The sequence below is a fragment of the Cryptotermes secundus genome, unplaced genomic scaffold (genome assembly GCF_002891405.2).
Source record: "Cryptotermes secundus unplaced genomic scaffold, Csec_1.0 scaffold1191, whole genome shotgun sequence".
Classification (NCBI taxonomy): Eukaryota; Metazoa; Arthropoda; class Insecta; order Blattodea; family Kalotermitidae; genus Cryptotermes; species Cryptotermes secundus.
The window spans coordinates 354,123-382,058 of NW_019719382.1; the positions used below are offsets into that span (position 1 = coordinate 354,123).

The 27,936-nt window shown below is 39.3% G+C and overlaps 3 protein-coding genes across 8 annotated transcripts in view; 2 read left to right on the forward strand and 1 right to left on the reverse strand.

The window, feature by feature from the left end:
* The first annotated feature begins 4,157 nt into the window (after nt 1-4,157).
* LOC111866460 (eukaryotic translation initiation factor 2 subunit 2) lies at nt 4,158-15,461 on the forward strand. Of its 2 annotated transcripts, XM_023855437.2 has the most exons (8): nt 4,158-4,376; nt 6,597-6,777; nt 7,774-7,934; nt 9,457-9,577; nt 9,687-9,719; nt 12,066-12,270; nt 13,516-13,789; nt 14,955-15,461. In XM_023855437.2, exons 1-8 carry the CDS (start codon nt 4,359-4,361, stop codon nt 14,997-14,999), a joined length of 1,038 nt encoding a protein of 345 aa, XP_023711205.1. In that variant the 5' UTR covers nt 4,158-4,358; the 3' UTR covers nt 15,000-15,461. The 2 variants fall into 2 exon arrangements, with proteins under 2 accessions (XP_023711205.1, XP_023711213.1); XM_023855445.2 differs by lacking the exon at nt 9,687-9,719.
* A 1,390-nt stretch (nt 15,462-16,851) lies between these two features.
* Nucleotides 16,852-27,936, forward strand: part of LOC111866304 (uncharacterized aarF domain-containing protein kinase 5) — a 90,055-nt gene continuing 78,970 nt past the window's right edge. For all 5 annotated transcript variants that reach the window (XM_033752239.1, XM_033752236.1, XM_023855172.2 and 2 more), the window contains exon 1: nt 16,852-16,981. The gene's annotated coding sequence lies outside the window, so the exon portion shown is untranslated. The remainder of the gene's footprint in view (nt 16,982-27,936) is intronic.
* On the reverse strand, nt 22,983-27,828 carry LOC111866380. Its single transcript, XM_023855272.1, has 2 exons — nt 26,686-27,828; nt 22,983-22,997 (listed from the first exon to the last, which is right to left on the reverse strand). The coding sequence occupies exons 1-2, from the start codon at nt 27,826-27,828 to the stop codon at nt 22,983-22,985; spliced, it is 1,158 nt and encodes a 385-aa protein (XP_023711040.1).

Genomic DNA, 27,936 nt, shown 5'->3' on the forward strand with positions numbered 1-27,936 from the left:
AGCCTCGAACAGAAATGAGTACCAGGAATATTCCTGGGGGTAAAGGGCGGCCGGCGCGTAAGGGACAACGTGACAGCCATCTGTGAGTCGCTTGTCTAGAAAATGTGGGAGCCTCGGCGTCTCGCAACCTTATGGGCCTCCACGGCCTGTTACAGGAATACCTATATATATATTCACTTTCAAAAATGCCGGATGGATTGCTGTTATAAAATTTATTGATCTAATATAAATTTGTTTCATTGTCAAATACTGTGAAGATCAGTTTTGAAACAACTGAATATTGAAACGAACCTTGTCAGCTAGTCCTTGAATCAGGCAAATAACAACAACAACAACAATAATAATAATAATAATAATAATAATAATTTGTCAGATACAACCTCTACTCTTTACATGAAACTGAAGTCGAATGTTGTCGTTCTTGTCCGACTCATTCTATCGTAAAGTACCCATATTAGCAATGTGTATGACATGAAATTGTTGGACCTTAACCTCGACAACTTTATTCGAAATACTGATCGGTACGACAGCTATGTGACAAGAAACATGGTAGTTTACCTGCTAACTACGAGGTGTGACTCAGCTTCGCAACAATAGATTATGTACGTAAAAGCTGACTCGATATCCGCCATTAATTTGGTTCATAGTCACTGAATTCTTAGTTCAACAGTGACAGAGAAGGAACTTGTCCTCTGAGAGGAAAACTAGATTTGTTGCAAAAGTAACGGAGTGTAAGAGCCATTGACATGCGCAAAATCTGAAATAAGGCGTTTGAAAACTGTTCGTACAACTACTCCAATTGATAATGAACCCTCATAAAAATACACTGAAATCAAGGTACAAAATGAGAGAATTGTTTACCTGAGGTTTGCTTCAACTGTAGTTCTTTCATCCAGCTGGTTTGGCAACAGAATAAAGAATTTCGGGCAGAAATACAGGTTATTTTCCAAGAGTGACAGCTTGAGGCAAGGAGATAAATCTTGTGACATCTGTCCCTTAATGGCCACTCGTCGTGGTGATTAAGAAAATGGGACACAACAAATACTTCTGGTTAAAATGTCTGGAAGAAAAGGGATGTACAAAACTTTCATTTCAACAAAATTTCCCGGGAGATTTCCCAATTTTAATAAGTAGAAAGCTGTTATTTGATAATCTGAAGAGAATTCCAAATTGGGGGTGCAAATCTTGAAATGAAACTTTCAACAGATGTTTCTAAAACCCGTTATAATGTGTTTGTGTTATGGTCCAGGTTTCATGATCTTGCCTAGCACTGCAAGGCCCATTCTGTCGTCAGGCATACCAAATTTAACTGAAAATATTATTAATTTTGTCAACATATTATCTTAAACTCACCCATGAAGATAAAATTCGAACGCAGGAGTATCAGTTAGTGAATTAATAACAAGAAGTTTTGAGAAGAATTAGTTGTCTGTTTTCCTTTTAGTATAATCCTAGTTTCTCATGTGATAATTAGAAAGCAATCTTTAGTATTTATGTGTAATGAAATCAATAAGACAAGGCAGTTTTGAAGACATCATTGTTGGTATTACTGATTGTAGTGATTTATGTAGTACACCGTTGAGATAGCCTCAAATGGCATGATATCCATACCAAGTTTCGTGAAGATTGGTAAAGTTAAGCCAAAATCGCATTGCGGCCGACGGCCAGTCGCCCAATCTCTCTGGAACCCAAGACCAGACTTTTGTAATTGTCAGACCGTTGCCGATTTGTTGATGTTGCGTGTCTTTTATGACTAGAGGACGGAATCTGTCTTTTACAATTGTTGTTGGTCCTCGCCAGCGCAATCATTCTCATGACCACATTTTACTGTCTCATATTCGACCCTGAGAGCTATACCAGCGGTAGCGTAGCTACTGGCAGGGCCTCCCTTGCTGGATAGGTCAAAGGGTAGGCATCAGACGAAGAGAGACACCAAAAACTGATGTCGGAAGCAGCGTCATCAGCAGCGACTTGAAGCACAGAGCAAATGATGCTCGAGATGGTTCAAGTTCGTATAGCAACAGGCGTGACCAGAGTGGTTTGAACGGCTGTTGTACTGCGATGTGGAAAGCAAATGGAAAAACTACCACATTATCACTTTTCCTGGATAGTCTCTTTCCAAAAACAGAAGATCGCATTAAGTGGAGAAACTGTTTTGGAAGAGACTGTGGACCTGTCGCCTGACAGATTACTGATGATGATGATGATGATTCGACGCTCCCCTAACCTGGAGGGCCAGATCCCCGTATTTATATCCCCCAGCAACAGGATAGCCCGGTTATACCCCCAGGCGCCGGATTCCCTTTTCATCGCCTTCTGCGACTCGCAAGGCTACGGTGAAGGTATTCGAACCCGCCTTTACGCGAGGGGCTCCTGACTGGTAAGTCAGAGTTAATGTACGACTGGCGGTTTACGACTTTTGCCAGTTCCAACATATTGAGGAGATACAAGCTGGTATTTTTTTTATTGCTAGTGGGGTGGGACTAAGTCCCCTGCACTGCGGCCACTTCTGGCCTATTCTACCAGCCCCAGATGATAGGTGAGAGTGATTGTGGAGCAACTGGTGGAATGAGGATTGTCAGGGGAAACCGAAGTACTCGGAGAAAACCTGCCCCAGCGCCACTTTGTCCATCACAAATCCCACTTGACCAGACTCCGGGCCGCCTCGGTGGGAAGCCAGCGACTAACCGCTTGAGCTATGGAGCGGCCTATACAAAGGTAGCTTAGTCACTTGAACGGTCATAAGCTTGACCACCGCCAAGTTTAAGCCTCTTATATTTTCTGACTTCGTCTTGTCCTGTGCTGCGAACATGTTCATTCTCATGATTTCGTATGACCCTGACTAGTAAAGTCAAAGTCACATTGCGACTGACGGTCAGTCAGTCAATAAGCCTTGGTGTCGAGCACCGTCTGGGTTTATGAGCAGACAGTTATTGATTTCTGATAGTTACGGTCTTGTTTTTGTGGGGCGCCCTCTCTGACGAGTGGACGGGTCTGTCTTTTTTTATGCTGCAGACACCTGCTCACGCTGGTTCTTCGCTTGCGGATTCTTTCTTTTTTCTTACACCCTGAAGATGGAAGCGACACATTCCTCCGAAATATCAGTTATGCAATATTTAAACGGCACGACATCTCAGGAGACGGCATTCCTTTTAGTGACCGCAGTGAAATCCTGAAATCCAATATACGGCATGTTTGTTGGATGGGGGTGATGAGAGCTGGGTGTAGGTAAAGGCTGGTATGGGTAGGTGGTTTACGGTACGTTTCTGTAAATTTTTATTGAGGCTATATAGTCCTCCGAAAAGTCGGAATTTTAACGGACTACACTGCATTATATCCCAAAAGATAGAACTGTTCTTCATTGCTTCGTTTCCAGATCGAGTTTTGAAGAGAGAGATGTCAGGTTGCAGAGAATGGAGATTCTGAATGGTTCTGACGACGGTGTATAATATTTAGAATTACTGGGTTTTTGGACTTTGTCCATCGTCCGGTATTCTAGGAACTATAAAACAAAACGTTTCGGGAACTGGATCTGTTTCCGTCCTTAGGTGAGAGTTGGGAGACATCTACTCTGTTTCCTGTTACTTCCCTCCGAATTAGCCTGGTCTTAGCTGCAGTGAATCTGACAAGGGTTGTCCAGTGATTGAGGTTAGCTCTTTCTAAGGGACCCAACAGAGTAGGTGTCTTCCCCCTACCTGAGGACGGAAAGAGATCCAGTTTCCGAAACGTTTTCCAGTTTCTAGAATTCCGACGTTGGGCGAAGTCCAAGAACTTAGTAATTCTATAGTGAATGGAGTTTAAAACTGTTTCAAGGGAAATGTGAAGTTTACTGTGACGGAAATTTATAGAAACCAGAGTCATCTGGTTAGACTACATCATGGCTATGAATACTTTCGAGTGGCTCGTGGGCAGTAGGGGATTGCGGCTACCAAAGTGTATTTCACTTTCCTACAGTTTGAGTTGGCCACAGAATCTTGCTCAATTGGATAGATGTCAGCACAGTACGTATGATTCGTATCTGTAATGTAATAATCCGTGCTCTTTGAGACCCATAACTTTGTAAACTAAATATAGATGGGGTACTGAGTCTGTATGTGCTGAGCAAGTAGGGACTATAGATGGCAGGAGAAGTAGGTTGCGACCCAGCCATTCACACTTCTTCACTCATCCGGTCTAGAAGTAATCTGTGGAGTATGCTATACATGTGGCGGTAGAAGGCTGATGCAATAGTGTTCATAATAAAAATGTGTAATTTATTTCGTCAGATGAGTAAATGTTTTAGTCAGTGAAGAAACAGCGATAGAGATTAGAGAAGAGAAACGAATTTTGCGCGTTTCAAGTAGCGATCTATTAAAATAATGGCGGAAGAAGACTCTGTAAGTTATTCATAAATAGGATACATATGTAGAGTTATGCTGTTCATTGAATCGAAACCTATTTAGCGTTACGATGAGTAACTATTTGTTATTGAGAACCACGTCAGCTTTATATCCGATATTAATTAAGTGATCTGCACAGCATATATGGTTCTTATGATTGAAAAGTGACCTAACGTATTCAGGTTAATGTGGCGTTATTTCACATGGCTTGCCATAATACGCGCATCCCAGATTGGTGGAATTCGAACACATGGTGCGTCTATGATCGTAGGGGTTTTTCTAGTCGTTCCGCATTTACAATATGAAGTATTTGCACTAGCAAGTAAGTCCATCTCACAAATTAGGAAACCATCAATGCCAATTCAACACAGCTGTCAACTTTTGTATCTTTTATAACTTATGAAGAGGTTCGATTATATTTTAATTCCAAACATTAAAAATACGAATTTTTATAGTTATGAGAGAATTAGCTACAAAGAGTAGTTTATTAAAAATTTTATAATCATTAGTAGTTCTGACCCATATATTTCAGAACATACACTCGTGTGTTATTTCAAATTGCAGTTATTCAAAATTATTTTAATCCTGTCCATAGAGTATCACGATTTCTTTCCCCAGTGGTAAAGCATTTGGGATAATAAGCTGACCACTCACATATATCACATGCTGATGGTAAGAATATGTGGAGCTGTACTTCCACTCATCAGGACATCCCCGTGGTGTTGTACGTATTTAAGCACAGACTCTTCATATTCACAAGAGCCGACTTCTGAACCAAAGGAGTCGAGTCTGTAACCGTACATCGTTTTTGTCCAATATTATCTTTAATATTTTCTTCTTACATATTTCTAGATCTCCCAAGTGATCACTTCCTTTCAGGCTTTATGACTAAAATTGTATATATTTTTCGTGCCATGTGTGCTATATGCTTTGCCCATCCTGTCTTTGTTTTAATTACCATGGCAGTATTTGGTGAGGTGTACAAATTTGGAATCCATCTCCCTTAATTCGTCTTCCCGCCATTATTTTGAAAGACTTAACAAAAAAACTGAAAGTTTTTAATTTCTGCTCTCTTGAATTAGAATTCAGTTTTGGGTTTATTTGAGAACAGAAGAGGTTCCTTATTTTATCATTTTAATGAGAAAGAACTTCATAGGTTTACATACAGGTTATTTATTTACAAAAAGCACAGTCTTCCGGTTTGTAACGCTGTGTTATTCGAAGAGAGTGTCACGTTTTGGAGGAACATGTTGCCTCCATCTTTAGGTTCAAAGAGTAAGCCAAGCGAGAAATAAGCAGAGGCATACAGACACAGTCAGCAGATCCCTCCAAATTGCATGAGAACATTCTCTTCATAGTCAGCACCACAAGAACGTAAATACAACATATTTGTTTTTGTTTTCTTTAATGACACTTTCAGTAGCACAGACTATATAACATTGAATGGTAGGATGATTCATGAATGATGAATCAGAGAGGATATGGAAGGAAGCGGTTGTGGCCTATTTCAATATACTCTCCTGGAATTTGCTCAGAAGGGCTGACAGAAGAAAGTCACAGAAAACCTAAAGCTCCGTTATTTTGTCTGTAATATTCTGCAGCTTTCCTTGTACTAGGATGGTGGAGCATGGGCTCTGATACGATTTAAGAGCTGAGTGAAAACTTGGCTTCTGTCATGATTTGATGTCATTATTTTGTTCCATTTGAGAAGTATTACCGAACCTGACAACTTCAGCTTATAGAACAGTTCCATGTAACACTAGGATTGGCTATTTCATCTTCTCAGTATAGTATTAGGTGTTTTTAGAAAAAGAACCCCAGCCTCCAGGTATTTTTCTTTACCCATAGATCCTAAGCGCACGGAGCCAGGATAGCTCAGTCATAGCAACTGGTTACGGGTTGGACGACTGAGGAGTGTCAGTGCAAGTCCCATTAGGGTCTAGAATTTCTTTTCCACTTCGTTCAGAAAAGCTGGGGGGGGGCACCAAGTCTTCTATCCAATGGGTATCAGGGGCTTTTTCCCTGTGGGTAAAGCAGCAGAGGCATGAAGCTGACCACCCATCTTCATTTAGTGCAAGGTCAAGAAAATGTGGATCTATACAACCATTCGCCCATATTCCTTCATGGCGTAGTGCTTAATAAGTTAGGCACAGGGGCCAACTTTACTTTTTATCTAAGCACAGTTATTTAAGGACTAATCATTTATGGTTGTTGTAGATCTTCGACCCTACATTGAAAAAGAAGAAGAAAAAAAAGAAGACAACTTTTGATATTGATGCTGCGTTAGCTGAAGGTACAGTGCCTGACAGTTGTGAAAATGCCGACAACATGACCACAGATAAAGAAAATCAGGAGCCTCCAAGAGGCGATAATGAAAGCAAGGATTTGGAGCTTGAGGGTAAGTTTATGTACTGTTTATGAACTGTACCGAGGGCATGGGAAAGCATCCCATGAGTGGTGCAGATGATGCTTCTCAGTGTTTTCCCTTTTCTGCTTACAATTTTATATATATACTTTTTTTTAATTATTTTTAATGTTTGCATCCTGTTGCATGACTGTAACTAATAAAACAAATTCCACCATCAACACAACTAGTTAATAAATTATAGTTGCATTGATTTTGGAATTTATATTATTAATGTTATATTTGCCCCGGTCTGTGTAAACAAATTACCGTTTCTCACGGTGTTGTCGCTTGCAGATTTCTTAAACTTTTTCTTCAACCCTGAAGATGGGGGCGATACGTTCCTCCGAAACGTCGGTTAACACCACATATACACGGTGCCAAATCCCAGAAGACTGCTTTCTTCAAATATATAAAATCTTGTCTCAAGCAAAGTTAATGATGTGGTTATCACAGCCACCATTTATATGAACAGAATGTCTGCGTGAAGAGTGATGTATGGTGTAGGTGCTATGCCCAGTAATAACCGCTTAACTCTGACAGACGTGAATGTTCAGTTCTGTTAACATCATAGCTCACCATTGGACACGAACACAAACCAGTTCCATGCTCTACTCATCGTGATGTATTTCCTTGTGATTCCTCAGGCCCTACCATATTTCTCTCTGTCTCCCAAGACGTTTCCCAATCAAAATTATGTATGCATTGCAAGTGTCCTGTGTTCCCGTAACATGCCCAGACCATCAATTGTGATGATGCTCAGTGACCTGTACAAACCACAGTATTCTTCATTATGTGATACCATAAATTTCCAACTTTTCTCCATTCTTTTGAGAGCAAAATAATGCCCTGAGTACAGGAATCCCTCACAAGTCATGATTTTGAAGGCCCGATCTCAAGTGTCTGTAGTTTTGAACCCTTATCCAGTTTTATGTGAACTGAATGAATTAATCTGGATCTATAGCGACTGTATGATTTATGTTTTGTTAGATGGAAACCTAGATCTGGAGAATTTTGGTAAGAAGAAGAAGAAGAAAAAGAAGCCATTTAACATGGAAGAATTAGACGGAGCCATTCCGGAGTCAGGCAATAAATCCAAGGAAGAAGGAAATATAGAAATAGATGGAACTCAAGATGAAGGTTTAGTGGAGGTATTGCAGTATCCAGTCTGTTACTTTTAAGCATTAATTTATATCATCCTGACAGCAGATGTTCCACCCTGAATTATCTGCCGAGCCAGCTGAGCGTATTATGTGTGATGGAAGTACGTAATGTCATTTTGCTTCTGTTCTGTACTGACTGTAGTAAATCTCACTGACCTACTTAGGTTCTTGCAATCTAAGCCAAGGAAAATGGCTTTTGAGGTTTTTCGTCATTTGCTTTGGCTCCCCGAGAACATTTCACTTTTCATTTTGTCTTTGCATTTCATTCAGTGATAAGGGGGCTGTAAAATAACTGTCAGTTTCTCTGGCACAGTACAGTGTTGCATCATATTGTGTAAATCTGTACAGATGCACAGGGAGCAGTGGAGTTTATTACTAAACTGAGAACAGAAAATGGAAGTAATTTTATACTCATATTGAATGGGGATCATTGAAATCGAAACCTTAAATTGAGGAACATAAAATTGGAGTTCTGCTCTGGATAATTTTTCAGTTTCACCATATAGATTCTCTCTCTGGTACAGTAAACCCTCACTAATCCAGATTAACTGGGGGTAGGTCATCTCTATTAACTGATAATATGGATTAATGAAGCAAAAGATATTCCTAAAAGGCAGAGGAAAACTTAGAAAACAAATAAATGGAAAATTTAATAATATAGGTAGTGCTGACGGAAGTAAATAGAAAAATATCACTGCAGCAATTTCTTCCTCTGTCAGAAGCTGAAATTCAGAGTCTCCTTCATCCATCTGAAGCCAGTCTTGGATATATCCTTGCGTGGTTTCAGTCCCTCCAGCTGCCGTAAACACAGCCAGAAAGTCCTCTTGCTCCTAAATCCCATGTGTATTTTGAAGTAAGTACTCAACTGTGAACAGAATTTGTTCATTTTTCACATTTTAATCTGGATTGTCCACATCTGAATTAACTGTAACCAGATTAGCGGAAGTTAACAATATTTACAAAGTGGGCAATGTGTTACAGCATAAGTTTATTGTCTTGCAGGCGTCTGTTTATCTAACACATGCATAAACTTGATATTAGGAATCTGTGTCCAATATGTATATATGTAGTTTTTTAAACCTGAGAAGATAATATACGTTGTGTGACAGAAAAATTTGTGTGTGTACATTCTGTCATTAACTACTAAAGAGTTAGATAATAAAAGTATGTGAGTGCACAGCGGAACATCCCACAGAAGAACTTCAAATCTCAGAAGATTGTGCTACAAATTTCTTCTGGTCCCCACAGCATAAACACATTAACCTGTAACACGTTTTCCAAACTTTTATGTTGAAAACACCACCACATCTTAATAGTACATGTTGAATGCAAGATTCATGGTCGGACTGCTTCCAAACGCTAAAGTCAGCCCCCAGTATGGTCTGAACATGGAATTTCAGTTCAAGGAAAACACTTGTCCCCACTAAGTATATCTGTACTCAAGAAAAGTGTGAATAATAAAATTGACTTCCAGTTAGGCTGATCCCCATGTTTGTATCTGTCATTTCAGGATAGTTTTGATCTTGATATGGATTTCTCCAAGACAAAAAAGAAGAAGAAGACAAAGAAAAAAGATTTAGATGAAGTTATAGCTGAAGATGAGAAAAAGAAAGCGGAGAATAAGGAAAATGGTATTAGATTTTAAATAATATATATTCTTGCTTTGTTTTTATCATGTGCTTTAATGAATATATATATTGATTTAAGAAATTTGAAAATGTTATCTTGTTTTCCAAACATGCCCCACTGAGATTGTAAGGAAACCGGAACCTGGTAAGAATGCATTCTTTCTAATATCAGTCTGTCACAAAAATGAAGAGTTTTATCTTCCGGGATATACTTCTGTGCGGGACCTTCACCACTCTACACAGCAATATATCTCTGAAGATAGAACTCCGTAGATCCTTCACAATACTGAGGCAAGGTTACAGGGCATGTCATCATAAGAATACAGTACTAAATAACAACGCAAATACCAGGAGTATGAAAACCTATCATTCAAAAACTGTTAAATATATCAAAATGATTCAAGGTTTAAAATGCAGTGAAAGAATGTAAGTTTTGGATATGCTCAGTTAATGGTGGGTAGTGAACAATGTTGAGCTGCTTTTGTCGGATGACCAGTCCATACACCTCTTGCAGAAAGGAGAGATTGGGAGGGGCAGACAAATCTTTGGCCTCTCAGAAGTGCAGATCTTGCCCCACTGGACTTTTGGTGTGTATGGTGAAGTGATTCATGATCTTCAGCTTTTACGGGGCATGATCACAGTAGTCATCACAATGGTAACTCCAGAGATGATTCAGCAGACTTGGCACAAGATCAAATATGGTCTCGATATCTGCCGAGCGATTAAATTTAGCGCATATCGAAACATACTGCGGTAAGACAGACACTTCAGATTTATCTTAGCAATTTAATGCTTGAATCGTGTTGATATGTTTAACAGTTTTTGAGTGATAGTTTTTTATAATCTGGGCATTCTTTCAATGACCCTGTGTGAATACGTAGTTCTTAAAGCTGTTTACAGACATCTTCTAAGAATATTATATTGTACAGAGCAAAATAACTGTAAAAGAAACATTTTCTTCATACATATTTACAGTACATCAGAATTTTCAGCTAAAATAAATACTACAGAATAGTAATTACAATGTAGTTACTTTTCATGGATTCTTCATATATTCCAGTGTTTAAACTTTGGATGTAGACTGTACTTGTTGCCCTGTTTGCACCCTGTTGCTTCAGCTGGGAATCGAACCTGGGAAAGTGTATGTCTCACATCCTTTCACTTCTTTGCCTTAACACATGTGTGACTTGCATGCACAGAGAAGGGCACATGGTTACCTGCTGTCATTTCCTGGCCTTTGTCTAAGTCACCTTAATTCTTTGGGTATTTACATTTTTGTTTTTGGTGCTATGCAGTCTTCCAAAACAAGATCACAAAGTACCTAGTGTACACTGATCAAGGGAGATTCAAAATGCCATTCTAGTCTTTAGGGTCTCCTGGCTGATGCTTAGCATGTGGCTGCAGCTTTCAGGACTAGACTATGTCTAGTACTGAAGGTTTAAATTGTTTCAGCAAACCTTGCAGATGCCGTCTTCAGGGTTAATGAAAGGTTTTTGCAGTACATACATTGCTGAGGAAACACCTCCCAAAATCATTAACAAAGAAAAAGAAGATGGTAACTACAAGGTTTTCAGAATGGATGGAAAACCTGTAGTGTTCGACATGGCATAGTCCAAGAGGCAGAAATTATAATAAATAATAGCCAACATCTATGTTCAAGTACTTGTGATAAGCCCAAATATTTTAAATGTTTATTCAGATAAGCTCAAGGATAAATTTATGTTCTTGCATAAAATTATATTTTAATTATGTAGTTATGTACGGAGGCTTGCGCAAACGTAGTTGGTTGAGGCACTGTGCTACAAGCTGGAAGGTCGTCGTTTTGAGTCCCGATGAGGTGGATTTTTCAGTTGACCTAATCCTTCGAGCCGCACTACGGGCCTGGGGTCAACTTGGCCTCTAACAGAAATGAGTACCAGGAATCTTCCTGGGTGTAAAGGGCAGACACCGCATAAGGCTGACAACCTTACCCCCATCTGTGAACTGACTGTTTAGAGAAAATGTGGGAGCTTCAGTATCTCACAACCCTATGGGCCTCTGCTGCCTGTTACAGGGATAGGTTTACCTTTTTTACCTTATTGTATATACATACATATATTACATTCCGTAGATCCAAAGTAAGTCAGAATGACTGTAGAATGTGGAACAAGTCATACAGATACAAAAGTCATAAATACAGTACAGCTGAAAGAGAACCAAAAAAAAAAATACATATAAATATAAGTCAGTACTGTCAACTTATGCTGTGTACATAACCATTTAAAAGGACAAGCCGTTTTTAGACAGTAGGAATTCATCAACAGAGTAGACTGAGTGTGTATGTAAGTATCGTTTCAGTGATAATTTAAATTTCGCCTTTTCATTCATTAGACTTTTGTTTCTAGATGACAGATTGTTGAAAATGTTAATGCCAGAATAATATAATTATTATTGAAATTATGGTTTGTGTTTACTGATGTGCTGCATTAATTCTTTGTCCAATCTATCTCAGTGGAAGACAGCCAGACTGCATGGTTCGGACAAGACCGAGATTACACATACGATGAGTTGCTGACGAGAGTGTTCGACATCATGCGAGACAAGAATCCGGACATGGTGGCAGGAAAGAAACAAAAGTTTGTAATGCGACCACCTCAGGTCGTGCGTATAGGAACAAAGAAAACCTCTTTTGCCAACTTTACAGAAATATGCAAGACGTAAGTTAATGATACAGTAAAATCTCACCTGTTTGGGCTAACAGGGGGAAGGGGGTGGTTTGAATTAGTGAAAAGTCTGAGTTACAGGTTATAATTATACAAAGATATTTTCAAGTCACAGTGCTGAACTTAGTGTCAGTGTGACAGTCTGGCTTCAGAAGTACTCAGGAGGTGCAGTAATACATATCTCTATTCATTTTTGTTGGGAGTGTTCTTTCTAAATGTTTATTGTGTTGTTAATATTATATTGTAGCATCCTGTTCTCTCTCTCTTTTTCCTGCTGTCAGTTCCGCCGTAGACCGCACGACCACTGTGATTGGCTAGGATCCTCTTGCACATCACATTTTATTCAACAGTTATCTCTGGTTCACACATATAGTCTAGACACAACACAACAGGAAGAGGCCGGACACGATGATATATGGGAGCACACAGATAGAACTACACATCAGTCGAAACATGTAGTGCAGTGTGCAGAGGCTTTTAAATAAGGTTTAAAACATGCGTTGTGTGTTTGTGAAAATCTGTTAAATAAGTTTTAGAAGGACACATTGCACGTAAGACAGTGAACCAGTGGCATTTCTTGATTAATAAGTTTATTCTATGGTTCAGGTACATATTAGATTATGTATGTCTTTTGATACTAATCAAAGGCCAACAGAGAGTCAGAAATTGTATTATTAAATTCTGGTTTAGGAAATGTCGAATATGCACAGATAAAATGCATAAAAAATGTAGGCATTGTGTATTATAGGGGGTCCAAATTAGTGACATTTTACCATATTTTAATGTTTGCTTCACCATTACAAAAAAGTTCATATCAGATGGCAGCTCTAAATTTAGTCACTAGATCAGATGTAACCTGAAGTTTCAGCAGTCCTGTTAAAAGATCACAATTGGGAACTTCGTTCTATTTCAGTTGATTGCCTTCATGGGTCTTCTCAGTCAGAATTCTGAATACATTTCCCTTTAAATCCATCCAAGCTATCTGTCCAACCTATAATAGTCTTCTTGATATGAATGTCTCTTAATAATTTTACTATCAGAGCTGTGTTATTTTTGGTGTTCTAAATTATTCTTAAATTGTTATTAAAATTGATAGTTGCCCATTTTATGTATGACTCTTAGTGAATAGATGACACAGAGTAGTAGGTTATTTCATGTTTTGCAAAGGAGACTGGTTGGTAATGGTTTCTTAACTGAATTTACAAGTGTAAGTTTGAATGTTGTATCTTTCACTTAAAGGTTACATCGGCAGCCCAAACATTTATTGGACTTCCTGCTAGCGGAGTTAGGTACTAGTGGCTCTGTGGATGGAAACAACCAGCTCATTATCAAGGGGAGGTTCCAGCAGAAGCAAATTGAGAATGTTCTGAGGCGATACATTAAAGAATACGTTACATGTCATACATGTCGCTCCCCTGACACCATCCTGCAGAAGGACACTCGCCTTTTCTTCTTACAGTGTGAAACATGTGGATCCCGTTGTTCCGTAGCCAGCATAAAATCAGGCTTCCAGGTAACCATTTCATTGACTTTTAATTGTTCTGAGCTGTTCTGGCTACTGTGAACGCTAAGTTCTGTTTACAAAGAGTCCTGACCCTTGATGAACAGAAGCAAAACATTGAATACATAAGAGAGCAGATGGCATGGGCTGTGGAGGCCTACAGGGTTGCAAGATGTTGAGGCTCCCACATTTTCTAGACCGCCGACTCACTGATGGTGAGGTCAGCCTTACATGCTGGCTTCCATATACCCTCAGAAGGTTTCTGGTATCTGCAGCCAGTGAAACGTTTTGAAAATTTTTACATGACTTCAGAAATATTTTACAGCACACTTTAGATGTATAGAGGGTGTAGAACTGTTTAGGTTCCTGCTGTCAACCTACAGTCTGATAGGAATCTGCAGCAGTGTGCTGAGCTGCATTTTTCACTGACAGCAGAGTTGAGGAGGAGGAATCACATAAATTTATTTTAATAAGGTGACCTCTTAGGGCCGCGCGCCATAGTTCAAGCGGTTAGTCGCTGGTTTCCCACTGCGGCGGCCCAAGTTTGATCCCAGGTCTGGTCAAGTGGGATTTGTGGTGGACAGAGTGGTGCTGGGGCAGGTTTTCTCCGAGTACTTCGGTTTCCCCTTCCAATCTTCATTCCTCCAATTGCTGCACAATCACCTTCACCTATCATCTGGGGCTGATTCAATAGGCCAGAAGTGGCCACAGTACAAGGGACTTAGTCCCACCCCACAAGCAATAAAAAAAAATGGCGAGCTCTTAAACTAGAGAAAGGCAGGGAATTCCCATTCAGAACTGTCTTAGGTTCAAGACTGGCCAGATATAGTGTGGATTTTTCAGCACATCTTCATTCCCCACCTTATACAAAGTGAAAATTTTGTGAACATGATAGAACACTAGATTTCTTTCTGAGTCCATAGTAAATGTTAACCCCACCCATAGTTTGTCTGCCATTTGCACCTTGTCATTTGAAGCAAATTCAGTACCGCCCAGTGAGCAGTGCAGTTCCAGAAACGTGTCTTTTTACTTATTCAAAGTGGGCAGAGGCTGGACAGTTGAAGAAAATATGCCTAGAGATGTTAGAGAAAGAAAGTAATTGTGTCCTGCCCAAGATGAGAGTAATGCGCTTTACATTCTGTTACACCATGTTTATGCCATGTTGTGTTTATTTCAGGCTGTCACTGGGAAGAGAGCCGCCATCAGAGCAAAAACAGCATAATTATTTGAATTTTTGTAAATTGCTTCTTGGTTAAATTGTAAGTTTCTTTAACAAAAATTGTCATAACTCCTTCATACTTTTAATTCTTTGGAATTGAAAAAAATAAATCAAGTAACAACAGTTAGATAAGAATTTTGAACAATTGTTTATTATAATGTGCCCATTTCAGGTTTCATATCAATAAGTGGGAATATCAAATAGTATGTTTTGGGATATTCCACTACTCAGTCTATATATATATATATATATGTATATAAGAATTACCTCAGAGAATGAACTTGTCAGTTTTGGACACTGGTACTGGGTACAGTCTACACATTTCTTCTGCTGAGCTGAAAATATGAATTTGAATCAAGTGCTCACATTTGTCAGATTTCTGGAATTTGCATAATGGTGGTGGAAGATGTCTGTTCAGGCAGATCCACATTGTAATATGTTCTTACAATAAATATATGAAGGGAATGTTGACAGATTTTTTATTTCTATGTGAAAGATACCCTTTGAGTTGGTTCACCCCTCTTTATATTACTGCAGAATATGGCTGTACAATTTTTATACACCTTCTGTTTGCGTATATCCTGTCCTGGTGACCAGTAAACCCGACGGAGGTTTTTCCCAACTGCCTCAGTTCCTGTGCAAATTTCAGATACTACCTTAAAAGCAGGCCACCATGAATCTTTAAACATCCCTTCACATTTATCATGTCACCACTTGACAAAGAAAGCATAATTTTATAACCAAAGAATCAGTTCTTGTAACCAATTTGCTGTTATAAATAACAAGACATTTAGCATCAATTGGCTGGATGATGTACTGTCAGAAGTATATACTTATTTGTAATTGATAATGTTGTGTCCAAAATCTTGCTTTAAGAAAATATGTGAATAAGATTTGGATGCAAAGATCTGTTCATCAGGAGAGAAAGGTTCAAAACTGTGTCCAGGCAATTGTAATGCAATGTAATTATTTATTACACAGGCCAACAGCTGTTTTGGTGCCGGGGTATTTGGAGCTGATTTCATATGAATTTGATGCCCTGAATTCAAATATGGCATTAGTTTTTGCCTAGGAGCTCAAATTTTTAAGATATAACATTTTGGTGAAATATACGTTACACTATTTTAAGTTAAATCAGTGGATCAAATAAAAAAACTCAACATGGAATTTTTATTACTATATTANTTCATATTTTGTGCATGTCAGCACATTGTTGAACGATCAGTTCAAGGAGAATGAGACAGGTGTGTTCAGTGGAAAATGTACAGGAAAAATTGCCAGTAAACCTGATGGAAGGAGACCCAAGTGTGAGACATAGGGTTTGTTAAGAAAGCCTTTGAAGTACTCTTAGTTAATGGGAAGGTGATAGTGTGTACTGGATTCATCTGGCTTTACGAATGGTCAAGTCATAGGGCCTTTAAAGCATAGTGAACATAAGGATTTCATAAGAGGCGGAGAAGTGCTTGACTAGCTGAGAGACTCCCAGTTTCTCTGCACACTTCCTCTCCCATTGGCTCTGTCTCCTGTGGATAGCTTCATGCCATAGTTTTTCTTTTTTACATTTTATCAATAGAAATAAGATCAGAAAAATACACAATTGATAAAAAAACTGAAAAACAAACACATAACACATAAAACACATAAGCAAATTGACCCTTTTTACTCATCCACTAATATCATACGTCCGTCCATTTATAACTGAATGTTAACGATGTTAACTCACTAAAATTTTCATTAATCACCTACAGTGCAATGCTAAGAACTACAAAACACAGACAGACGTAGATGGCTGTGGGTCTCACGAAGCTGCCCCCTAGTGGTATAATACTAAAACGAAATCACGGTCGTAGGCCAAGGGAGGTGCGGGAAAGTATGTAGTCTTGTGTGTGGCGGTATGAGTAAAATGGACTGAAACACGTGGTTTTCGTAGTGAAGTTTTGCTATGAAGCTCTGAAGGAAAGTTTTTATTTTGCTTCCTCATACTAGTAAGTAGATTGCTTGTATTTTCATACACACTGTATCTTAAAATATAAGGTAACTATTCTTTGTAATAATATGCCAAGCATGTTATAGGCACATGCGATATCTATTGTAGCAATTATTTCTTTTTTTTTTTAGTTTACGCGGGTAGAGTTTAATGTATGGCTTCGGTTTTTGGAAATAAGCCGCGCAGAATATTTTCCACTTTTAGACAAACACCGCAGTTGCCATCTCCAGGGTTCTTTTATTTGGGGGGGAGGAGGTTGGAAGCCCACATATAGACCTGGCACTGGGTATGTACACTCACCTCCAACTAGTGCCGAGGTCAAAAAAACTTGGATATGTACATTCACTGCCCCATACGTCTACATGGCGTAGTGCTTAATTAGTTACGCACAGGGACAGCTTTATCTTACCGTACCTTACCTGGTAAGTGGTCAAAATATGTTCCATGAGATTCAATGCACGCCTCAACACATCTCATCATGGACGGCCACATCGATTCAAGGATGCCGGGGCAGTTGCGGATAGTCTGACAGGCATCCATAGTGCAATGGTGAAGTGCAAGTCTTGACAGTAACTAACAAATTAATGTTTCCAGACACATGTTGATATGGACATTTTCTCTTGTATTTGTACATGGAACTTGTATCTGAAATTTACCCACATCCTTCAATTGCTCTGGGTATAAGTCCCACATTGAATTTGTTCAGGATTATGGTTTAGAGGCACAAGTTCATCTCATGCTAGCTGTCAAATGATTTATGGGGACAGTATTTCAGACAAGTTATAAAGTATTACCGGGTTTTGCCAGTGGTCGAGATTAGCTCTTTCTAAGGGGCCCAACTGAGTAGGTGTCTTCCTTTCTCACCTGAAGATGGGAACGGGTCCAGTTTCTGAAACGTCATGTCTATTGCCTAGAGTGTACTCTATTATCTAGAATTCCGGATGATAGGAAAAGTCCAAAAACACAGTAATTCTTTGTGTCATCCACCATCGTCAGAACCCTTTAGTATCCAAGTTATAAAGTTCTTAGACTATTGGCCTGTTGTCTATGCCACTAGACAGCCTGGCTGTCTGCAGGTTCACAGGTAATCTCCTTGTATAATACCATGTTTTGGGTAACATGGTTGTAAACAGTTTACTTGTAGAGGAAAGCTGATTTGGTTTAGTTTTGAAGTTAGTGCATCTTGTATAAAACTGTGGTACTATTTGCAGTTTGTGTAGTATCAGGTGCAATGTACAGTGGTAAAAATCAGGGCTTAGTATTGGGATTTTGTATTGCAGTGTATGGCAGAAATTTGGGCATATCCCAGTTCCTGTTTCTCCCTGATTTATTAATAATTGTATTGCTCCATCATATCTTATACAGTTACCATGGTAGTCGTCAGAAGGAATGGGCACAGTAAGGGAGAGCTGTGCCCAAAAGTGGCCTGTGCCCAGCACAGGACTTATACAAAAATGTTACCAAAGGCAACATATTACAGACTGACTTATAGCTAGAAAAAAAAAACATTATTTGCTGTTAGATGGAAAGACAGTGTAGTTACTATACTTCTGAGTGAGTCCGGTGAGGTAAAAATGCATAATTAAGAATCTCAACATGAAGATATGTGGTCCTGCAGGTATATCCACCTCAGCACTAAATCTGGGTGCCAACTCGGCTTCATGCCTTGGTCACTTTACATCCTAGGGATGAGCCCATGGTATCCATGGAACAGAAGGCTGGATGGGCCTGAAAGTTAGCCTAGACAATGTGGTGAAGATAAAAATCTCTTGTCTCTGCCAAGAATTGAACCCCAGTTCCTTTCGTCTTCCAGCCTGTACCATAATCATGTTGACCGAGCTATGAGTTTGCTTTAGCCATGTTGGTAATAGGTAGCGATACTTGGCTGTAGTGTTCCATGGCCACATCTTTCCTAAGATGTAATAAATATTTGGGCGATGTGGGTCAGACAAGAACACAGCAGCTTATGGAAATGAAATAGTGGTACATTCATGTTGTATTATGATGTCTGATACAAATATGGACAACAACTAATTATTAGCTAGTTCAAATGGAATGGCAGTGGACAGCATGTTCTTTGGCGGGGGGATTCAACTGTAATTCTGCAGAAGCTTGGGAACTGTGTATCTTCACCAGGACCCACAAGACATGTATCTTGGCAAGTTGATTTGCTCATTGCTCTGTTGTCCATGAGCCTTGTCAACAGTGTATAGTATGCAGAAATAAAACAACGAAGGGACGCTCCCATCCTGTGTGGAGAGTACTGTTACACGACATCAGATGCACTGGCATTGTGGTAACACTAAACTCTCTTCTGGGAAGTGATCGGTTGGAACCTCAGCCAGGACACAAGCTATCCTAATTTGAAGTTTCACATGGGTGTCTCCAGTTCCTCCAGGCAATGGCAGATAGTACATCAATTAGTTAATGACTGCTTCCTTCCATATGCCTTTCAGTTCATCCTGTGATCTAAACAATATGGTCTAGATCAGCGTTGGCCAACCTAATACATTTCGAGGGCCAAATTTAGTTTATAGAACACCATCAGGGGCCAGACACAGTGTTTCTTTCATAAGAGTGGTCGGGGAGTATTGCCCCCCAAACTGAATCAGTCACAACCCGTGTAAAAACAAGTGCATTTAAACCTATATATTTAAATTTTACGTTGCACCAATAATATTAAGTCGATATTGAAAATTTCACCAATCGATTTTATTGCCTTCTATCACTTCTACCCCCAGAGCATTTTTTCTTAAAGAAACACTGGCCAGATCATGTCTTATGTTTAGTTTTATATATGCCGGGGGAAAATGCAATTATAATTTAAGAAAGAAAAATAAAATGCCTTGAAATGTGCAATTACTTACCATAAAACAGCACAAATTCCTCTTTCAGCAGGGATGAGCACAAAAGACTTTCAATCATAGTTTTTATGGTCTAATGATTATACCTAAATCCTCATATACACACTGTTTTAATGAGAGCACTGTGGTTTCATAAAACTGGAAACCAATGATATAAAATCCACTTCTAATTGTGAGGTTGCCACTCGAAGAATATGTGATAACACGACATCTGAAAGTCTGTTCCTGTTCTTAGACTTTACATGCTTCAGCGATGAAAACGCTGTCTCGCATATGTAAGTACTTGCAAAAACAGAGCAAAGTTTGAGAGCCCAATTTCGTAACAGTGGGTAACGTTCTGGTGAAAGCAGTTTCCAAAAGTCAATTCCAGTAACCTGAGATGTGTTTAAGGATGGGTCACATTGAAGTTCACAAAGCTCTAATTGCAGATGACCTGGCTGAGATTCTATATCACAATGTATAGGATTACTGAATAAAGAAATATCAGGTCGAAAGCTTTCAAAATCGTTAAATCGTCGGTCGAACTCTGAAGACAAATCTTCAATAATTTCAGTGTAGTCCCTAAACTCCAAGCCTTCTTCTTCTTCTGAGAGTTTCCGACAGCAAGGGAAATGTAGAAGGTTATTTTTGTCCAATGCAGACTTAAATAAATGTAGCTTTTTACGGAAACTGTCAACAAAGCCAACCATCTGACATATTGTCTGCTTCTTGCCTTGCAATTGCAGATTCAGGACATTCAAGTGTTGAGTGATATCAGTGAGAAAGGCCAAGTTTCTCAAGAATTCGACGTCTTCGAGATCATTCTGCAGTTCAGCAGAATTCGTAACCTCTTCTCTTAGGAATGTTGCTATTTCATGACGGAGTTCAAAGAACCGTACCAGACATTTCCCACGGCTTAACCATCTTACTTCAGTGTGCAGAAGCAGGTCCCCGTAAGCAGAATCCATTTCTTCCAAGAGGGTCAGAAATTTTCTGTGAGTGAGTGATCGATTTCCTCCTCTGATCAAATTAGTAATTTTTGTGACAGTAGCCATGGTGGTAGACAGTTTAATTGATTTGGCACATAGAGCCTCCTGATGTATAATACAATGCAAGGTAGGTACAGTAATTTGATTCTGTCTTAAAAATCCAACAAAACCGCTTATTGTCCCTGTCATTGATTTAGCGCCATCTGTTACTATGGAGGACAATTTTTCAAAACCACCGAATTCCTCCACTGCACTCTTAACAGCGTTAAAAATATCGACACCTCTAGTTGTGCTGTGTAAAGAGCACACTTTTAACAACTCTTCGAAAATTGTAAAATCTTCCTTAATTGCACGAACAAATATCAGCAACTGATTAGTATCCGAAACATCTGTGCTTTCGTCGAGAGCAATTGAGAAATAGGAACAATTAGCGATAATGTCTTTCACATTATTAGATATCTGGTTGCTAATATCTTCCAGCCTCCTAGTAACAGTCTGTTTTGAAAGGGGCACTGTTTGAAATTTGTTTCCTACCTTATTTTCATTGAAAGCTTCTGCCATCTTTATCGCACAGTTCTTAATTAATTCACCATCACTTAACGCTTTTTTAGCTTTCATTAATTCATATGTCACGAAATAAGAAGCCAGCAAAGCTTCTTCTTGTTGTTTTGTTTCATTGGTAAAAAGAGATTTCTGCTGGAAAAGTTTTTTAACTGATCGCAGACTACTTTCCTTGATTCACAAGAGTGTTTTCCGAACTTCTGTTTATGATTTGTCATGTAATGCCTCTTTATGCTGTACTCCTTTAAAACTTCTAGCACTTGAAAACATACTAAACACTGTGGCTTGTGGTCTTTATTTAATATAAAAAAAATAGTCATGTTCCCACTCAGATTTGAACGCCCTATTTTCACTATCAACTTTTCTCAATTTACTATTTGACATGCCGTATCACTTACAATAACTTCAAACACAATTCTAATTGAAAAACAGTTCTACACTTACACTCTGTAATCACGCTTCACTTTCTAAAATCGTACTAACTGGGAGACATTTCTGCTAAAACTGGCACTTAACAAAGGCCAGGATGCCAAGAGAAACGGTAAACATCCCATCCCCGCGAGCAAGCTGGGAATGGTTACTATTTTGAAGGTGTCATAAATCCTTCACCACTACGGTCTTCCTTTCAGTGTCATCTCCCTACAGAAGTAGGGTTGGGGGACTTGGGATTTCCATGACATGAACACAGTTATTAGAAAACAGTTTGAACTGTCCAACTCGGTAAGAACGTATACACTCAATTGCAAAATGCTGTAAGCTAATGAAACGTCCTATTAAAAACTGAATTCTATGCCAATACATCTGTGGCGTTAAGACTTTTGAAAATAAACCTGAGACTTGGCGGGGGGCTGGAGTAAGTCAAGTCGTGGGCCGTATCCGGCCCGCGGGCCGCCAGTTGGCCATCGCTGGTCTAGATGATGATAGGGCTAAATAATCGACAGGCATCCCAAGATCCATGCTTTCAGGAATTCTGTGTGTAAATATGTGAGCACAGATGCTGTTTTAAGAAATGTACTGTACACAGGTATAATTATGTTTTTCAAGTATGTTACATATTCGTATGATTTTCAAATAAATAGAGGTATTGGAGTTCTATTTTTAATTGCATTTTCACACTGGATCATTAATGACCCACCTCAAAGTGCACCATAAAATAACTGGTAAGTAGTTTGGCAAGTATCAAAATGATATGTGGTAAATTTCATGACATTATTCAAAAGTGAGTTAACCAATTAACTAACTCCAAGGAGACGAGGACATCTTGGGAAAGCACAAGCTACTTAACTATTCCAGAATATCCCAAAATTGAATGGAACCCCAAAGTTCATCCCTAAGTTCCCAGAGCCAGATGAATTCAGTCCATACCATCTCATCCTGTTTCTCTAAGATAATTTTTAGTGTTCTTTCACCTACATGTAGGTCTTTCTACTTGTCTCTTTCCTCCTGGCTTTCCTAACAAAATCCTGTATGCATTCCTCCTCTCTCCATCCATGCTACTTACCCTACTGCCCACATCCTCCTTTACTGTATCATTCTAATTATACTTCATGAAGGGTGCAAGTTATGTAGCTCCTCACTATGCAGTTTTATCGAACTTCCTATTATTTCATCCCTCTTCAATCTGAAGAAAGTTACACTCATAAATAATCATTAATAAAAGGTAATGGTAAAATTCTCCCAGTGCATAATTGAGTTCACACCATGCCATGGAAGAGCAGAGGCATAGCCCCACACATTCTTAACATCCCCAGTAGATGGAAGTGAGTGGTCAGCTTCATGCCCTGGGCATTGTACCCCCAGGGAAAGATCCACAGTACCCATTGGGTGGTATTTGTCCCAGAGCATCATATGCTTCGGACTGGCAATAATGATAAGGATGATAGTAAACAAGATAAGTCATAATTCTTAACATTTTATTTAACTTCTCAGATATTTTTATCTTCAGGTGTATATTTCAAAAATTGAAATAGTGGACACTATCAATTGAACATTAGGATTACATTTTTATAGGCATCATCTGCTACAGATGGGTTTAATTTTAATAAAACAAATATGAGAAAAATTCATCATATACTGGATATCAAATTAGACAGAAACCTTTTCATACAATAATGTATGATCTCAGTTCATTGCTGTACATGGCGACAACTGCTGAAGTGGTCATTCAGCAAAATACGCGACATTCTTGTCAAGACACAACACAGATGTTTGCATAATTCTAGTTCTTCTAGACACGCTTCACATTCATTCCCTAGCTGCACTCTTATAGTTAACACATACATGCATCCAGCTACACAAACAGCATGGCTCCTCATTACTTTGTGGTAGCAAAGCAGCATCTGAGGACAGGCAATTTGCAATTCAGGTAAAGCAGTTATGTCCAGCTTCATGGATTTCTTGTAGTCTTTTTCTATTTATAATGCAACAATATCAATATAGATTTAGATGACACTGATCCACATTTAATTCACTAAAATGCCCCATTTGATGTGCCACTTCCTTGGTCGTGTGTATCACGTGTTAATTTGTGTTGGATTCCTTAAAAATGTGTTGCCTGAAGATGGCCCTGTGTGGGCAAAACATGTAGCGCCTAAACACAGAATGTGTTAAGATAAAGCTGTCCCTGTGCTTAACTAATTAAGCAGTATGCCATGAAGGCGTATGGGGGAGTGGATGTATAGATCCACGTTTTCTCGACCTTGACACTGGTTGGCCACTTTACCCCTGGTACCCATTGGATAGAAGGCTGGATGGGTCCCAGAACCAGTGTGGACGACATGGACAAGAGAAAATGCTTGCCCCTACTGGGAGTTGAACTATGACCCCAGTCCAGTCTGTAGCCAGTCACTTTACCAACTAGGCTATCCTGGCTCTCCCCTAGGACAGTACGCTGGTAGTGTAAGTCCCTTATCACTGTTCATCATACAGTTACAAGCCAGAATGTGTATATATTTTAATGACATCTTAAACATTTTAATGAACTTTTTAGTGAATTAAATGTGGATTACTTTCATCTGAATCTATATTAATATTGTTGCATTTTAGACAGTAGAGGACTACAGGTCATACTTCAATGCAGCAGGATGCTGAAATATATTCATATTGATGGATTTTCAGTGATTCTCAGTGTATCCTTGTTCCAAATCTTACACACAAAGTGTTAAAAGCATAATGTTTCCTTTAAACTGAAACTGAGAGGGAGATTTATATAATGTTTCCTTTAAACTGAAACTGAGAGGGAGATTTATATTTTAGAATATTATGTATTCAGTCATAAGGCAGTAAATAGAAGTTGAGATATGCACATTCTAGACCTTGACAGTAATGGAAACAAAATAATTTCAGATAGACTGTGGTTGTATTTTATGTGAGGGTGCATTCCTGCAGATGTCACACAATTCAAGACAAGTTTTCTCATAGGAACAGGATTCTTGCCAATTTTTTTTTCAGGGGGGGATTAACATTATTTCAGACTTTGCACATGAAGTGACCCTTCATTAATATTCTTTTTGCATCACACTATTTCAAATTGGCATAAAATGCTACCATACTATATTTTACATTGTGCAACATTATTGTCATGGCTGAATCACTGAGGATGAAACAGTAAGGACAGGAAAAAAACATCCATGGGTGAGTGAAGCAAGTGGTGTGTGCAAAATTTTGATTGGTCTTTATGACTTCACCTTCTGACAAGTTTTTGTAGTTCCATAATGGGGGATCTGCTGAATATTCAGGGACCAGAATACTCCGTGCTAAGGAGTTAGTACAATAATATCTAGTGATGTTAGGACTGCTGGCAGTCCACTTCTGGAAATGTCCAAAGTTTCATTCAGAAGGTCTGTGATAAAACAAGTAACTAACTATTAAGTTTAATAGGAACCAGGTGAAACATGCAGCAAAACCGTTAGTAGGACAATGTAACATGAAAGGGTATCAATTGAAATTTGGACTGCAAAATATGTCGTGGTGAAGAAATACCTTTGCATGGTACCTTGGAGCCCAGTTCATGAAACTTGAGTGTCTGTCATAAGGCCCTTCTGAGTGAGATACAACCCTTCGTTCAAGGCGCAGGACTAAATGTTAGATGTGCAGTAGGTCAAAAGTAAGGGACTGTTTAATTTCACCCTGCCAATCTAATCTGATCTGCACTGATATATTGGGTTTCTGGACTTTATCCATCGTCCTGGTTTTTAAAATAACAAATAAAAACACAACGTTTCGGAAACTGGATCTATTTCCGTCCTCAGGTGAAGGAAAAGGGGAAACACCTATTCTGTTGGGTCCATTAGAGAGAGCTAGCCTCAATCACTGGACAAACCAATGTCACAAAACATGAAGATTATCAATACCTGAGACCAGGGTAAGTCCATGAGAGCTAATAAGAAAAATATTCATAACAAATTGTTGCAAACACATACAAGCGTGGAACCAGGATGGATAGATCTGTAGAAATTTATGCCACGAAACCAAACTCATAACCATGTCCATGACCCCACGGCATGGAATAGAAAGAAGAACTAGTAACAAAAAAACCTAATAGTGTCTAACTAGCGTCAACAATGGAGTAAATCACGTCTATCTAATTTAGAACTTAATAGAAATGAATAAAAGCATATATCTCGTCATACAGATCTTCTATGTGAATTGGTGACTTCATTGCTGATAATGGGGATCCAAATGGGAGAAAAGTCCAAACTGGGTTGGCTAATTGGGTTGGCCGAGCATGCCATATGGGCCGCTTCCTTGTATTTCCTATACCTGATGTGGCTTTCAATATCCAAAATCTTAGCTTCATCCCAGCCTACCCTATGTCCCTCTTCATAGGCATGTTGGGCTAATTTAGATTTTTCTAGAAGACCTTCTTTTACGTTATGCCTATGTTTCCGGAGCCGCACGGCCAGAGGTCTGCCTGTTTTGCCAATGTAGCTTCTGCCACATTCACAAAGAATGCTATAGACGCACTGTGCCATCTGTTGCGGATCTCTTTTCGGTCTAGTTTTCATAAGGGAGTTCTTAAGTGTGTGTTTCGTATGGAAGATGGTCCTAATAGTATATCGATTACCTATCCGTTTAAACTTTTCAGACACACCCTTCACATGTGGAATATAAACAGAACACAGAGGGCTTTCCTCTTTCTTCGGACGACTACTGCCCTTGGAATTAATGACCGAGTCAATAAAACCTTTGGGATAACCGTTCAACTGAAGATCGTGTCTCAGGTTGTTAATTTCTCTGACCAAATCTCGTCGATCTTGGCATATGGTAGAGGCTCTGTCGTGGAGACTTTTTATCAAGCCTCTTTTTACATGCGGCGGATGGTTAGAATTGAAGTTGAGGTATTGGCCAGTGTGGGTGGGTTTCCTGTAGACCTGTGTGGCTAGTGCCGTCTTTTCCCTGATGACCAGAACGTCCAGAAATGAGATCGCATTGTTAGACTCAGTTTCCATGGTGAAGCAGATGGAAGGCCTTAAACTGTTGAGGTGGTCGAAGAAAGTCTGTAATCTCTCTGGACCATGAGGCCAGACTACAAAAGTGTCATCCACGTATCGCAGCCACAACGATGGTTTGTACGGAGTTGAGTCAAGAGCTAGTTTTTCAAAATGCTCCATGAAGATGTTGCTAACGATGGGCGAGAGAGAATTTCCCATAGCCATGCCATCTTTCTGTTGGAAGAACTTGTCGTCAACCTGAAAATAGGTGGTTCTCAAACAGACTTCCAGCAGCTCCATGATGGCTCCGACCTGCAAGACAGACCGTTCCGCCAGTGTGACATCGTCGTGTAACTTGTTTTCAATGATATGTAGGACCTCGTTGACTGGAACATTAGTGGAGAGACTGACAATGTCAAAGCTAACGAGAGTATCTTGAGAATGAAGGTTAACAGTCTTTAATAACTGAATGAAGTGGGCGGAATTCTTAACGAAAGAGTCGGATTTACCAGCAAAAGGACTGAGTATCTTGTGGAGAAAGCCGGCCAGTGCATAGCAAGGAGAACCAATCGAACTTACTATAGGCCTCAGAGGAATATCCGCTTTGTGAATCTTGGGCAGACCATACAGATGTGGAGGTTTGCTGTGGTATGGAGTCAGCCTGTGTTTAAGATCGGACGGAAGAGTGGTTTTATATTTAGAAAGGAGTTTCTGTACTTTCCTCTCCACCTTAGCTGTAGGGTCTTTGGGCAAGGTTTCGTAAACTCCGGACTCTAGCAACGTGTTTAACTTATCCTTGTATTTGGATTCGTCCAAAACCACTGTGCAGTTGCCTTTGTCTGCTTGAAGAATCCTAATTTCCTTGTTAAGTCTCAAAGATTTCACGGCTTTCAGTTCCTTCATGGTTATGTTAGGTCTGGAAGACTTAGACTTCTCTAGCATGGATCTAACTTTCCACCTGAACTCCATGCCCTTAGTCTGTGGAAGCTTTGAAACAACAGACTCCACCGCACATGCCATATCCAAGTTTGAGTGTGGACGTGTTACTGAAAAATTCAAACCCTTCATAAGGACTGCTTCCTCAGAGTCCGTTAAAATATATTTGGATCGACTGAGGATGAATTTCTT

Bases quoted from the DNA above. Each gene is read 5' to 3' on its own strand.
- LOC111866460 (XM_023855437.2), top strand. The intron at 6,778-7,773 runs GTAAGTTTATGT...ATGTTTTGTTAG, and splicing joins CAAGGATTTGGAGCTTGAGG to ATGGAAACCTAGATCTGGAG. The intron at 13,790-14,954 runs GTAACCATTTCA...TGTTTATTTCAG, and splicing joins GCATAAAATCAGGCTTCCAG to GCTGTCACTGGGAAGAGAGC.
- LOC111866380 (XM_023855272.1), bottom strand. From the start codon at position 27,828: ATGGCATGTGCGGTGGAGTCTGTTGTTTCAAAGCTTCCACAGACTAAG.